The sequence below is a fragment of the Dreissena polymorpha genome, unplaced genomic scaffold (genome assembly GCF_020536995.1).
Source record: "Dreissena polymorpha isolate Duluth1 unplaced genomic scaffold, UMN_Dpol_1.0 chrUn064, whole genome shotgun sequence".
In the NCBI taxonomy this organism is placed as follows: domain Eukaryota; kingdom Metazoa; phylum Mollusca; class Bivalvia; order Myida; family Dreissenidae; genus Dreissena; species Dreissena polymorpha.
Genome location: NW_026273378.1, coordinates 152268 through 167703, shown reverse-complemented (window position 1 = coordinate 167703; position 15436 = coordinate 152268). Strand labels below are relative to the sequence as shown.

The 15436-nt window shown below is 35.8% G+C and overlaps 1 protein-coding gene across 1 annotated transcript; it reads right to left on the bottom strand.

Moving 5' to 3' along the window:
• Positions 1 to 71: 71 nt before the first annotated feature.
• LOC127863941 (solute carrier family 22 member 15-like) lies at positions 72 to 6062 on the bottom strand. Its single transcript, XM_052403623.1, has 4 exons — positions 5891 to 6062; positions 2487 to 2715; positions 1786 to 1978; positions 72 to 276 (listed from the first exon to the last, which is right to left on the bottom strand). The coding sequence occupies exons 2-4, from the start codon at positions 2695 to 2697 to the stop codon at positions 72 to 74; spliced, it is 609 nt and encodes a 202-aa protein (XP_052259583.1). The 5' UTR covers positions 2698 to 2715; positions 5891 to 6062.
• Positions 6063 to 15436: the final 9374 nt, after the last annotated feature.

Sequence of the window (15436 nt, the reverse complement as noted above, 5' to 3'; positions counted from 1 at the left end):
TGCAATTTTTTTCCTCCGATTCTGTCTTCTCCGCAACTTACCAAGTAAATACAAGGGCTACCGTTGCCTTTCTAAGACGCCGAGTCGACATTGAAGTCTGAATAGCAGTATTTCTTTGTGTGCATTGTTGTCAGCACGCATGCGCGTGATATATCAAACAGTGACGTCATATCCGGTACAGGTTTACAGTTGCAGGCGATCATTTCCTTGGTGACGCTTTCCGCTTCCGCAAACCGGTTCTTGCAGATCAACCATCTGGAGCTCTCTAGCACAAGACTGAAAAGTTGAGATGAAAGTTTATTTTGTATTTTGTACAACAGCGTTCGTCATAGATTTCATTGTGTCGATGGGCTAAAATAGTCTTGTATCTGTTATACTGAAGCATAACCGTTTGTTTTTTCTTTTTTATACATGTGTTGTTTCAATAAAATGAATAAGAATTACTTAAACTGAATTCGAAATAAAATGAGAAACTACATACTAGAATATAAAATAAATATGAGCATCGCTCTTTGAAAACGGGGCAGAATCCGTGTGTGAAAAGTGTCGGACACAGGGTGTGAAAAGTGTCGGACACAGGTTAACGTGTGCAGTCCGCACAGGCCAATCAAGTACCAAACTTTCCGCTTGCGTGGTATTTCTCTTTTAAAGGAGAGGATGTCTCTTTTAAGCGAAAATCCCGTTAAGGCGCAAAGTGTCGTCACTACCGGTAATCAGCCTGCGTTGACTGCAAAGGCTAATCTGGGACGACACTATATGCATATGCATTAAGGCCCGTTTTTCCAGAAAGCGGCACATATAGTGATTTATACACGTACATCTTGAACTCAACAGTAAGGGAAAATGAAAGTTCATATTTTGCAAGCGTGTATTGGACTGAAAAACATTGTGCAAGGCTCAAGAAACTTGTTGACAATAATTTCACAATACAAATATTTTAAGTTGGTAATAATTTGCATAAATAAAGTGCTTACGTTGCCAAAACTAATTTATATACCGGTTGAATCAATTATACTGTTAATAACGTTAAAATACAATTTTATCTATGTCTGTAACGTACCGATTATTATTATTGTTTAATTACCCCATAAAGCATTACAGTCGTTGGCCAGAACTAAAGGTGGAAGCTCTTTCAAAACAACCCTTTCGATTACACAATTGCACTGTTTAACAATGATATATCAATAGAAATGTCCGCCTTTTATGCAATTTATAAAAGAATAAACCCGTCCGTAATTGCATATGACTTGTGCTAACTGTCCGATAAGACGAAAGCTTACATACTTCTGGCAAGTTCAGTCGCACTATTGATTGAATGTACTACATAATGCAAAAAGCCATAAGCGGGCACTTAATAAGAGATGGTGGAACCGGTCATCGACCCTCTCTTATTGAGTTTCATAAAAACATTCATGCAATTCTGGGACACAACAATGCAAATGACGACATTTGTCGGTATTTACCATTATACAATCATGCATTATTCATAGGCTCCGACATGAAAAAAAAACAACAGACAAATTATTTGCAATATTGTCTTAACTAAGCCCGGATACATTTTATCGCTTAAACGTTTAAGGTTTGTCCATGAACGGACGGTAATGGTACCATGACAGTTAACAGCATTAAGGAAAATACCCATCAGCAATAGTATTATTTTCAATTACATCTTTAATACTTTGAACTTTGTCACTTCGACGTCCGCGTTATTTCTAAATATATGGACGTGTTAAAGTGTTCATGCAAAGATTCATCTATCCCAAAGACATGAAACAAGACACTTACAAGTAGGTTCCTATCAATGGAGCTCCCGCCAGACCGGAAATGACCGCCAGGTGGCGCCAGTGCCGGAGAAACCACGCCCCCAGGGAGAGGAGGCTCGGCCCCGTCCACCAGGGCAGCAGACACAGGCAAATGTCCCGCCAGTCGTGCCCTAGACACTCTATCACCAGAACGAGGCTGGACAGTATGAAGCATCCTGTGGTAATAAAGCCGAACATGAATACACTGCAAATACACAAAGCGTTTAAAAATAAATATTTGAGATACTTGTAACCTGTGACGATATTTGTCATACTCAAATAAACATAATTAAATAACAGCGTTATTGAGAACTACATTGAAACGAAATACTCATTTCAATTCATGTATGTCATTTACGTCAGGACATCGAATGTGTTTAATAATTCGTGATATATGAAGCCGCAAAACAATATTAATATGAAACTTATAATGCGTCTTACTCTGGGAAATGGGGGTTTAATGCATGTGCGTTTTGTGTTGTCCCAGATTAGCATTTGCAGTCCACAGACGATAATATTTTTGTTGTTGTTTAAATGAAGTCTCTTTGCGAAAACCCAGTCTAGGCGTAAAGTGTCCTCCCGTATCTGCCTTTGCGAACTGCACACGAAAATCTGGAACAACACTTTAGGCACATGCATTAAGCCCCGTTTTCACAGAGCGATACTCAATTATGTGTTACTAACCGGCCCCTGTGCCGACACAGAATTGGCAGACTATGAACGCAACGAGACTCTGGAACAGACCCGTCATGCACTGTGCAGCGCACAGCAGTATAAATGAGGCATAGGTAGTCCGGCGCCGACCGAAGTTGTCCGACATTACACCGCCGGATATGAAGCCGAAAGCTAACCCACCGGCTTTACAGTAATAGATCCACGCCCTCGAATAGGTCATGTTATTAGGGTAGATCCACTGCAATAAGAAAAGAAAAAAATAAAGGAAGGGCTCTCTACGCATCAAAATGTAAAACACTTCAAAGTGTGATACAGGACAAAATTACTCTCTTACTGGTGCTAACACCGCTGAGTCGAATCTTTATTATAAAAAGGAAGAGCTATTTGAAATTCGAATTATCATTCTCATCGAGTAATCTCCAAGACTATTTGAAATGCTCCAATAATTTTGCCTCCCATGAATGTCCTGATTGTCAGAACAATTTCCGAGAAGTCATTGTTTGTATAATAAATGTTGTTCTCAGGGCTGATTTTCAGACTCATTTTATTGAAATTTACTATCGTAAGTCTGCCAAATATACAATTGCTACACGCGTCAAAGTTATTTAGTGTTTAAACAAAAACAAACAGCGCAAGTTAGTTCAAAGAAGTCATTTTTATATTCCGTAACAACCCAGTTATTTGCAAGAATTGGCATGCAATAGCTTCGGCTGAAACAAAGTTACGCAAAGTTGTATGTCTGTTACCGGGGAACGCAAACGTCGCGGTTTAAATGGTTAAGAAATAATTTATTGCTTGTCCATTCTTTAATTGTCCGTTTGATGTATTAACTGTAAATGCCAGCCTCCCATTAGATGTGAGTGCTCTTGATCGCCGAGCGTTGTTTGGGGATCCATTAACCAGGCAAAAAGAACGCTATAGTTTTCCGTCCTGCAAACCGTTTTAAGTATGTTACGCCTTAACAAGCCTTTATACGCAAATGAAGCAAGGTCACTTAATAGTTTCATCACAATAACATTAAATATCAAAGCGCTGAAGGCACTGAATTTGTTCGCTGTTGGATAATCTTAGACGCAACTCAGTTTTCAAAAGTATGTTATAGCTTTTTATATCGCAAGTTTGAAATGACCACAATTAATTCAAATTTATAAAGAGTGTGTCTTAAAGCACAGGTCGAGATGTGTTGTTTTTTTCTTCAAATAATTGATACAGCTAATCAGTGTGCACAGGCTAATCTTATTTGACATGCATTAAGCCCCGTTTTCCCTGAAAGCAGCAAATTTGTTCAGATTTCAATGATAAACACTAGACTGGCCAACGTTGTCTTACAAGCTGTTAAATGCTTTTGAATACATACACACTATGTAGTGTACCAGTGGTTAGAGCAGACGCTTTTAGCATTCGTCGTCTGCTTAATTTAACTACACAGACAGTCACGGGTTACGGTTCCTAGCGTAGTTAAGTCCATACTGATTTGAAAAATTGCTAACGCTCACAAATAATAAACTAATTTGAACAATTCAACTTTCAAATCTGGTGAGTCAATAGTTTTGATTTGAAATGTATTGCGTATTTTTATTATCATAATCAAAGCAATGGATTACATAAAACTGTTTAAATGCAGAAAATGAATTATTATGTAGTATGTACTGAATTTGAGATCCAATGTCTTTGCCCGATTTTACGAATTCGCGAAATTTTATGTCAACAAAAATAAATGAAACCACAGTAGGTTCATACATAAGACAGTTGTTGCATAACATTGTGTGGTGAGCGGTAAAATGTTTACTCAGGAAAATAAACAGGATGTGGGTCTACCAGTTATAACAAGGAATGAAAGAAAATAGACCGTAACAAGTGCCAAGGAACGTTCGGTTAATGTCTACACTAATATAGCATTTGGGAAGTCTTAAAAAGTGATGGCGTTTGAACGATGATGATGCCATGTTGAATTGTTTTGGTTCTTTGCATTCATTATTTGGCCCATTAATAGTTGGCACAGTCAATAAAGGCATCACAGAGACGTCAAGTAGGTTCTTGCGAAATGCGAACAGAACGCGTGGTGTTCTGCGAGAGAATTTTGGCAAAGAGCACGTTTTAAATGTAAATTCACCGTTGAGAAATAAAATATATATGTATTAATACTGCAAATACGCAAACAATGCCAATATGAGCGACATGTTCATATAAAACAGTTAGTATACACATTAAACTTATGTTCTGCAACTATGGGTCATGTTTGTGACCTTCATATATCAATTGGTTATAAAATAAAGGAAAGTTGGAAGAAATTACAATATCGCACTAGTTTTTGTGAATAAAAGATTGCATAGTGTAAACGCTATGTCGCAATATGATATAGCAATCTTCAGCATCCACATTCTTTTTCTTGTGGCAAACAATGCGATATCCAGCAGGTGGAATGAGTGTCGACATCGCCGACACCGCTGGCACTAGCAACATTACAATTAATGTGTATGAGGAAAGTAACGGCAATTAATTTGTTTAGCAAACTACTGATACATCAGGCGAGTCTAGCCTGGCTTCTGATAAGCGGATAAAAAATTGAGCGTAATATTATTTTGATAGAGCAAAGCATACAAAGTTTAGTTTTCCAATCGAAGAACAACTAAGAACTACACTTGTTTTGTTTGTACATGTGTTATTCACGTTGTGAACATAGGTGATTAGCTTGTGGCTATGATATTAATTGGTAAAAACATCATTTAGAATGAAAATAATCAATTTATAACGAAAAATCGACTTCTCTGAAAACAAATTCACTATCAATTTTTTACATAACGAGGTATACAACTCAAAATGACCCCAAAACAGGGTACAGCGCTTTGACGGTCAGATCGTCGACGAGTACCGGTAGTATAAAAACATACATAACAGCAATGGTTATTGAGTAAACATACAGTTTATAAACAGTAAGAAAGAAGTAAGTATTATTCATGTAACAATAGTTAATTAGATTCGGTTTATTAATGACTGCCAATAGGCAGTGGAGATGAACAATTACACAATACTGTTATAAAAGGCAGAACGTACACCTAATGCTTCTTTTACAAATGAAGATAATTTGATAAGTTCAGTTCTATTTACACTTTTCAATAACTGTGTATATTTAAACACTGGTGGTACGATATTTCTTATTTATATACTTTTTTCTTAAATCGGAAAAGCAAGGACATATACATACAAAGTGGTATTCGTCTTCTATATCAAATGTGTTGTTATTTAAACAGTACGAGCAATATCTTTCATTTCTATGTTTATTAATGTGTCTCCCAGTCTGGATTAGTAAAGGATTGGCAGACATTCTCAATCTACAAAAATAATATCTTAGGCTTTTAGGGACTTCATTTAAATATGTTTCATATTCTAAGGTAACTTTGAACTACCTATACATATCGAGCACAGAGCTACGTTCAAGGGAAGTCCGTATTCGTTAAGCATATTTTTTATATTGTGTACCCAATTTCGGTTAACATCATCACAATCGGCTACAGCCTGGGAATAGATACGCTTTAAGATAATATTATCAGTCGAAATAATCTTGAGCCAATAATTTAAAATGCGAACGTAGCGATTTATAAACAGAGGGTATCTACCCAGTTCCCCATAGACTGCGGCAGTGCATGTATTTGTGGGGACATTTAGTAAACGCTTACAAAACTTTAAGTGAATCCTTTAAATTTCTTTACTTTTTGTGTAGCCCCATATCTCTGACCCATAACTTAAAATAGAACCAATGAATGCGTAAAATAGTTTACATAGAACTTTTGGTTTTAGGTCATACATTTTACATTTGTGTAATAAAAGGTTCATCGCTTTAAGGGCCTTTCCGGCTAGATGCTCTTGATTTAGATTAAAGTTTCCTGTATATTTAAATACCAGCCCAAGGTAATTGAAGTTATCTACAGATTCTATTGGTATGCCATTATATGTCCATTTTTCGGAGTGCAATAGTCCACCTCTTTTACGAAAAACCATAATCTTTGTTTTGTCTGTGTTTACTTGTAACACCCAAGTTTTGCTGTACTCGTATAAATTATCCAATTGAGTCTGAGTTTCTCTCGGTGATTTACCAACAATAGCCATGTCATCGGCAAAAAGTAAAAGTATAAGTAAAATATCGTCAATTTGTATGCCAAATTTTATGTCATTTTGTAGAAACAACTCTAGGTCCTCCACAAATATAGAAAATAACAGAGGTGACATTACCTCACCTTGACGAAGCCCTTCTGCATATGAAAAGAAATCAGAATATGAGGAACAATGTTTTACGCACGATTTTACTTTACTATACATATCCCGTACAATTCTAAGAATTTTACCGGAAATTCCGGATTTGTACAATTTAAGCCACATGCCGTTTCTATAAATAGAATCGAAGCATTTCATCATATCGACGAAAATAGCATACAAGTGCTCGTTTAGAGTAAACATACAGTTTTATACAAGTTATGTTGAATTAAAGACATGAGAATAAACGCCGCATCAATAGTAGATCGCCCTTTCTGAAATCCGAATTGTGCGTCCGAAATAATGTTATTGTCATTACAGACTTTCTCGATACGCTTATTTTATATTGTTGTACATATTTTGGATAAACAACTTACTAGAGTAATGCCTGGATAGTTATTGACGTCATTTATTGACCCTTTTTTATGAATTGGTATAATTATTCCCTCAGTCCACGCATCTGGAAAAGCACCTGAATTAAGAATTGCGTTAAACATGTCACACATATGAGCCGATAAAATATCCATACTTTCCAGAAAATATTCGTTTAACAAAGTTTCTTTGCCACATGATTTACTGCGTTTCAAAAATTTTACGGCATTCATAATTTCGTCAATGCTGATCTCTCTATCAAGTTCTGGATACACATCATTAGGCAAATTAAAATCATAATAAACATTAAAGGGATCTTTTCACGGTTTGGTAAATTGACAAAATTGAAAAAAGTTGTTTCAGATTCGCAAATTTTCGTTTTAGTTATGATATTTGTGAGGAAACAGTATTACTGAACATTTACCATAGTCTAATATAGCCATTATATGTATCTTTTGACGATTTGAAAACCCTAAAAATTATAAAGCGTTGCAACGCAAAACGATTGAATAAATTGGAGAGTTCTGTTGTTGTTTAAATTTTCGAAACAACGAAGATTGCTTATATAATGTATAAAATACTTCCAATGTGTGTGTCCGGCGGAATAGCCGAGAGGGCTAATACGTTTTTACTTCAGACTAACTCCATGACTCCGGGGGGCACTGGTTCGAGCTTGGTACCGGCCACTTTTTTTTCCTTTTTTAATTTTATTCTTGATTTTTTTAATGGAGCTTTTAAGATCCAATCAATATAAAGCATTTAATAAAAAACTTCAAAATATGCCAAAATCTGTGAAAAGGCCACTTAAAAAGCTTCAGACTCCCCATTGCTACTGTTGAACATGTCAGTACTCATATTTTCGAAATACTTGAGGAAATCATCCAAAGAAATATCTCTTGAATTTTAACATGATTTTGATTTAAAATGTTTCCAAAACACCTTAGGTCTGCACCTTTTCATCTGCTCAAGTTCACGCATGTTATTTTTGTAGTATATACGCTTTTATTGGTAACAATATTTTTATACTCCTCTTTTCGTTTACAAAAATGTATTCTACAAGCATCCGTCTTACGAATGTTAAATAATTTCAGGGCTTCTAAATTGCAAACACGCGCTTCTTTGCATTCGCTATCAAACCACTTATTTTCCTCATGTTTATTTACATTAAAATTTACGTCATTTTTAAAATAGCCGGTTTTACAAAAAAGTGGACAGGCTACACTCCGTATAGTATTAGTAAAATCATTAATCATATTATTAACAGATTCTCTGCTTTTGCAGTTAATATTATTTACTATGGAATTAAATTTTGTCAGATTACCAATAATACCTGACCGAAATTGATCCCTAAAATAATCGTTCCATTTACATCTATTTTGTTTATGACTAGTGTTTACAAGCATATTATGACTGCAGCTTACTGTAAAGAGTATTGGGGCATGATCGCTCCATTCATTAAAATCTCCAACAAAAAAGCATGAAACTTGTGAAAAATTACTATCAACGGTTAGCAAATAATCAATAACTGAGCACCCGTTGTTGGACAAAGATTTGAATTTCCGAGCCGGCCGTTAACAATACGTAAACCGGTAGCTTTGCACAGATCTAGCAACTTAATCCCATGATTGTTATGCCTATGATCCAATGAGGCCCTGCTCAAAGTGTTGTCAGGACTGTAATCAATATCATCAATACATACATTATAACAATCATGTAAAATAAAATCACTTCTTCGTTCAACACGGCTATTGAAATCTCCACAATTATATATGGCTCCTTTACTTTCATAATCTGATATATCTTTTTCTAAAATTTGAAACAAATCTACATTTCAGAAATTATAAGCTGGCGAACTCTCGCACCAAATAAAAAAACCCACTATTACGTTTGGCATTTTTGTTCTGGAATTGTTTTGAAAAATTATGTACAACGTATCCATTTAGCTCTACATCAGAGTCCGATTTACACCATGATTCGTACAAAAAGCAAATGTCATATTTAGTCAACGTCTTAACAAAGTCCTCACTCTCCTTTTTAGCCTGCGTCAAACCTTGAATGTTCCACGATAGCACAGACAGATCATCTCCCGCGAACTCCTACTGCTGCACCGGATGCCCATCAATAAACAGCGTGTCGTACGCCAACCAAGCGCGTTTGCCCTCCCGCTTTGCTTCCTTCATTTTTGGAATGAGGCGACGCCGCTTTTCCTGGACTTCCGGGGAAAACTGCTCAAAAACATTGAAACTCGTGCCCTTAAGCTCGGGCCACTGGCGCCTAACTAGCTCTCGGTCTTTGAAAAACGCAAACTTTGCCACAACACAAGAGAAGTGATATAATATACTTGCTTTTTATGACACTTCTATTACACTGTTTCAGTACTCTTATGTCCGTTAAAGTCTACATGTTTGCATTATAATGTAGAAATGCATGATACATACCATAGTTGTTTGAAGGCCTCGTTAAAAATAAGATTGCCATTGTGTTGTCCTAGTGAGTTACGATCGGAAAATAAAGAGATTATTATTATTATTATTATTAATTATTATTATTATTATTATTATTATTATTATTATTGTTGTTGTTGTTATTATTATTATTATTATTATTATTATTATTATTATTATTATTATTATTATTATTATTATTATTATATATTGGTGTGTACATATCTAGGTAAGACTATAGGGCGCTTATATCACGCGCTTGCATAGGTTATTGTAATACGCGCTCATATAGCACAGTTTGTTTTCCACCTGCAAAAGCCAGTTGTTTCACTCAAAGTAACTTTAGATAAATGTATAAAATATAGACATGGTACGTAATACTTTCAAATAAAAAAAATATCAAATTTGTCCAAGTATTTAGGTCACTGTTTCCTAGATATAGCAAAATATTTACCAACTCAAATCAGCAACTGTACAATAGAATGTTTTGTATAGCACAACACACCTGATCTTGTAGCCCGCGATCTATAGCTACCTCGTTAATCAGCAATCAATTATAGAGCAGAAATCGGTTCGGGTGATCAGTAACGATATAAAGATAACTGTACGGTTGGTCTTTTACACATCATCTGCATCTGATGAAGGCTTATAGGATGCTTGCCAAACCATTTACAAAGAATGCCATGTTTACAGTGTCTACAATGTGCTTATAACAATCATTTCCCATATCGTTATTTTTTATTACCGGTAGAAATGTCCTCTCGTGCCGCATAGATAATACCAAACGAGCCTTGCTAAAAGGAATATTGGGTATCATGAATGTGCTTAAAGTGTCATCCCAGATTAGTATGAGCTGTCCGCACAGTCTTATCAAGAGCCACACATTCCGTATACACTGGATTTTATTTAAGAAAATATTTTCTTTAAACGAAAAATTTAATTGAAGAAGAAAGTTTGGTCTCTCAGTAGCCTCTGTGGATTGCAAAGGCTAAACTGGGACAATAATTTATGCAAATGCATAAAGCTCCGTTTTACCAGAGCGAGGCTCGTACAATCAAGCGATTGTACAGATTAATGGGGAGGAGAATTTGTCCGTCCGTTTGTATGTTAAGTTTCTTTAATATCTTAACAAAAAATGTAACCCCTTCGTTTGTGTAAATTTGTTCAGTTTCAAACTTTGCATTTTTTTTTAAGAGAAACCCTTTTTCCATGTCTGTCATAGCAAGATTGGGTGCATTGTGATTCAATAGTGTTCACATGGTTCTTGCATTATTGGACCAGCTTACTTAGCTTTAAAACCCAAACCCAATTTGATCTTGTTTCTAATTTAAAATGTATTTTATAAAGAAGACAAATATTCTGACCCATTGATCAGATTTGTTCCAAACAATTAGTAAGAGACAAGAATTCTGTTAAAGATTAAGGTCCGATAAAAAGCCGCGCTACAGGGCGATTACCATGTCTTTATATGTCTTTATAATGTATGTATATACCAGTTGACCTAAACTCACGCATTTTCCGAACTGACCGAGATTGCACTGTGACAAGCATTCTGCCAATATTCTATTTTCAATGAAGTATTTGGTCTCAGCTTAGAGAGAATGCAACTTTTTTAGATTGAACATGGACTTTGCCAGATTTAAATAAAGTTCGACCTAGTTTTGTACAGCCTTACGTAATAACAACAATTCTGTAGAACATGTCCTGGTGTGGCTCGATAAAACAAGATGGAAACACATTGACAACCGGTCAATAAATATATGAAAACAATTCGGGATAGACAAGACGACAAGACGATGTGTTTATTCGTTGTCGCGTAGTCGCGTAGTCAGAACCGCTCCGTAACAAGTATCGCATATACGAAATGTGTCACGTCTATTGCACGTTGCCGCGACAGAACCGTAACGAGTATCGCATAGACGAAACGTGTCACGTCTATGAGACACGTCTATGCGGCGTCAAGACGCGTTCGTATTGTTTTCACAGTTTACATCGAGCTCGATGGATGTCGAATATTTTGGCAACTTAATAATGTTCAGATAATTCTACCAACACTATCTTTTATATAAGACAACCTACCGGCGGGAAAATCCAGTCGTTTTCAAGACCTAGATCATTGGCAAAGTATTTCCGGCAGGTTAGCGGGTGGATAAACGACCCGTTCTCCAGCATCATGTATAGACTGGCATTTCCGGGCGCGCTGATCTGCTCAATACACTCTTCGCGCACCTCCAGCACCGGAAATAGCGTCGTGTACACGAGTATAGCTGAGCAGACGACGTGCATGGAGCTGACGGCAGCGAACACGCGGCGCTGGTAGCTGCCAAATTTACCACTGTGATAGAGAATAGTTTCAAAGGACTTCGAACATTCATCTGTCGGAGGTGACATGGCGGATGATGTGACATGACCGCAACATGGTTTAATAATTGCCGACCTGACCAGGTTTATTTTTCATGAAGTCGCTTGAAGGATTCATTCCAATGGCGTCACATCCTGTGTAGCTTGGGGTCCGCTCAAACAGTTGATCAGTGCTTCAACGTCCAATCACTGCACTGAAATACAAAACATCTCAGTGTCTGTCGACATAGAATGCTGGAACTAAAATAACATGCTCACATATTTCATTGAAATATTGTTAACCGATGTTCGGTCCAGGGAAAAACAAGGTTGTTTTTTTTACTGACAGATATCTTCTAAATGTTTATACGATAACGAAGCACCTGCATTAAGTGTATTGTTTAATATAAACTTCATAGGTCTAAGTACCCATCTAATAAAATAATAATAATAATAATCCTCCTCTTCCTTCTCCTCCTTCTCCTCCTCATCATCATCATCATAACCACCATCATCATCATCATCATCATCATCATCATCATCATCATCATCATCATCATCATCATCATCATCATCATCATCGTCATCATCATCATCATCATCATCATCATCATCATCATCATCATCATCATCATCGTCACCATCATCATCATCATCATCATCACCATCATCATCATCAGACATCATCATCAGACATCCTCCTCGTCCTCCTCATCATCATCATGTTAATCATCATGTTCATCATCATCATCATCATCATTATCATCATCACAATAAATAACTGCAAAGCAAGCAAAACAACAAAGACGACGACAGCAGAATCATCATCATTAGTATCATTTTCAAATTGTTAAAGTACTGTATTTTTGAAGGTTTGGGAAAACATTTACGAAACAGATCTTTCATGTATACTTTGTTCTTAACACGTGAATATAAGACTGATCTTTTTGTGCAATGCGGAATCATGAATAGTCAATAATGCCTCTCACTTAATTCCCACAAGACACCAGGATGTCGAGTAATTTACTCCATCAAAGGCTCGTAATTGACGTCCAGACGTATTATTAGGCTAATAATACTAGGCAAATATTAGGATGCAACAAACATGCAACACGTATTTGTAAGAAACTCATTTGTTAAATTATTTTATGATTTAAATGTCAAAAAGCGTTATAATCTTATCGAGTTCAACGGACGATTCCTTAATGGAAGTGTAATTTTCTTGCGCAAATTACAAACACAACATTAACGGTTATATCATCATCGTATAGAAGAGATTGGTAGCGAAATGTATTTAGCAGTTTAGCATTTAATAAGATTATACACATGGGAACATTGCTGGTCAACGGAATTGTTCGTTAGTAGTACATTGTACTTGATATTCTATAATGTGATACGTACGTGGACTTAGGTTGTTCTGTTTTGCTTTTTTTCTACAATTACTACAAATAATCATCGTAGTTTTCTGTATAATGGTTTACATTTCAGGAAGAACAAATCAACTGACCTTGATTCCACGAACAAAAACGGATATCCGTTTAATAAGTTGGTTTTGAATTTAATCTGGTCAGATATTCTGCACAGGCCTAACTATGATAACATTACACAATATGAAGTCCGGTTCGATTTTGCAGAATGCACACACACTTAAGATCATTCAATACTTAAACTGTACCTATCGCCTATTAAGCACGTATGTGTTCTGAAGAAAAAATAAACAAACTCCATTTAACGTAATTGTTTTCCAATTGGAACAATAAGGCAACAAAAAACGTCGTATGCTATCTAATGAATAAATTGATAGCAGCGTATTTTCCGCTGATAGCCTCTTAAACCATCGTTCGAAGACGCCCACAAGTCATATATTTCGACAAATGGTAAACAATCATTCACTGACGATACTGATGAAACATTACATATCAAACAACGATACGCCTTTCATACTCTTTTAATAATTCGGTTAGTCATTCGTGTGCAGTCCAGCTGATCGGCTATGACGCGAGGGATGTGCGCCCAATAGAGATAATTGAGCCTGTCAGATGTTACATAGCGTTCCAGTCGGGGCGCTCATACTTCTGTATGAATAATCGATCACAGCAGGAGACGTCGCGGGTACTGAACGTTCCCGGTACGCCTTCTATCGGAACTTCATAATTACAGTATGACCCACGATGACGTCACGGTGAAATCTTTCCAGCTTAAGTTGCTGCAGTTTTGATGATTTTTTCCATCTAATAACTTTTGCTCAAAATTTTTATTCAAGTACTACATACAAATACTAAATGAAAAATGCAATAAAAACATAGGGTCACCGGCTTTGTTTGGATTTTATTCACCATTATATAATATGTACTTTTTCATTAAAACTGAAAAATCTCTAATTGCATAATAATGATTAATAACCTATGAAATTGGAAACATGTAGAGATTATATAAGCTAATATATATCATATACCATTTAAGTAAACCACAAACAACCAAACAAATGGAGAACACAAGTTAACTTTTAAGAAATTTAATTTTTATAATTTTTATGTCACCCAAAAAACGTCATTTTTTTACTATTTTTACCACAAAAAATGAAATTTAAAAAAGTTCTATCTAATAACTTTTTGTGAAACTTCTCAAATATGTTCATCTATGTATTGTTATCATGAAACAAAAATAAAAAAGGGGGTCACCGCACTTTTAACAGAGATTTTTTGTTTTAATTATCCCTACCGTCTAGACGTCAAATTTCATTAAAAAACAGCAATAAGACAAAACCCAAGTACCGGTACATAGATTGTCAGAAATATGCATAAACATTAGAAATTGTTTACAATCTTAACTGGGATCACAACAGCTTACCAAAAGAAATTAATAAAAAACAATATTTTATCACAAACATAATACCATACAGTATCAAACTCGGCCTTAATCATTAATAACTTATATGTTCACAGATTTCGGCATGTTTTGAAGTTTGTGTTTAAATTCTTAAAATTGATAAATGTAAACAACACGACTAAAGAGCTCGAGTATAAAACAAGTATGAAATTAAAGAAAGAAAAAAAAGTAAAAAAAAAAGTTAACCCCGCCTGGAATCGAACCACTGACAATTGTATTATGAACCAACTCGGTCATTTCTGATGATACTGATAACAAAAATATTGAGTCGTGATAATAGCATCATCGGTGTTGCTATAAATATATCCTCGGTTAAATAAACTGCGGCAACACCCCTTAAGGTTATATTACACTAATTCCGATTCCCATAGGGTCCCATTATAAAACTGACAACTTTCACAGCATTTTTCTTGCCTTTCCGACGTATCAATTTTTCCGAACCTGGTATCATTTTAAAGATGGATCTGTCATCTTCCAATAATTGCAATCAAAAACATACCGTCTCGCAACTTCTAAGAAAGTAAATCGCTGTCGAATGAACCCACCGTAGAAAAACGTGTTTCGGAATCCTAATTTCGACAAAAGCCCCACACAATAGAAAACACACCCTCAAAAGTTCATCTTTTAAGTTAGCTTCCAATCCAAGGCATCAAAGTACTCCAG

Excerpts from the sequence above, each read along its gene's own strand:
- LOC127863941 (XM_052403623.1), bottom strand. The coding sequence starts at position 2,697 with ATGACCTATTCGAGGGCGTGGATCTATTACTGTAAAGCCGGTGGGTTA. Across the intron at positions 1,979-2,486 it reads CTGTGTCGGCACAGGGGCCG|GATGCTTCATACTGTCCAGC; the intron begins GTTAGTAACACA and ends TTATTACCACAG. Across the intron at positions 277-1,785 it reads CCATTGATAGGAACCTACTT|TCTTGTGCTAGAGAGCTCCA; the intron begins GTAAGTGTCTTG and ends TCAACTTTTCAG.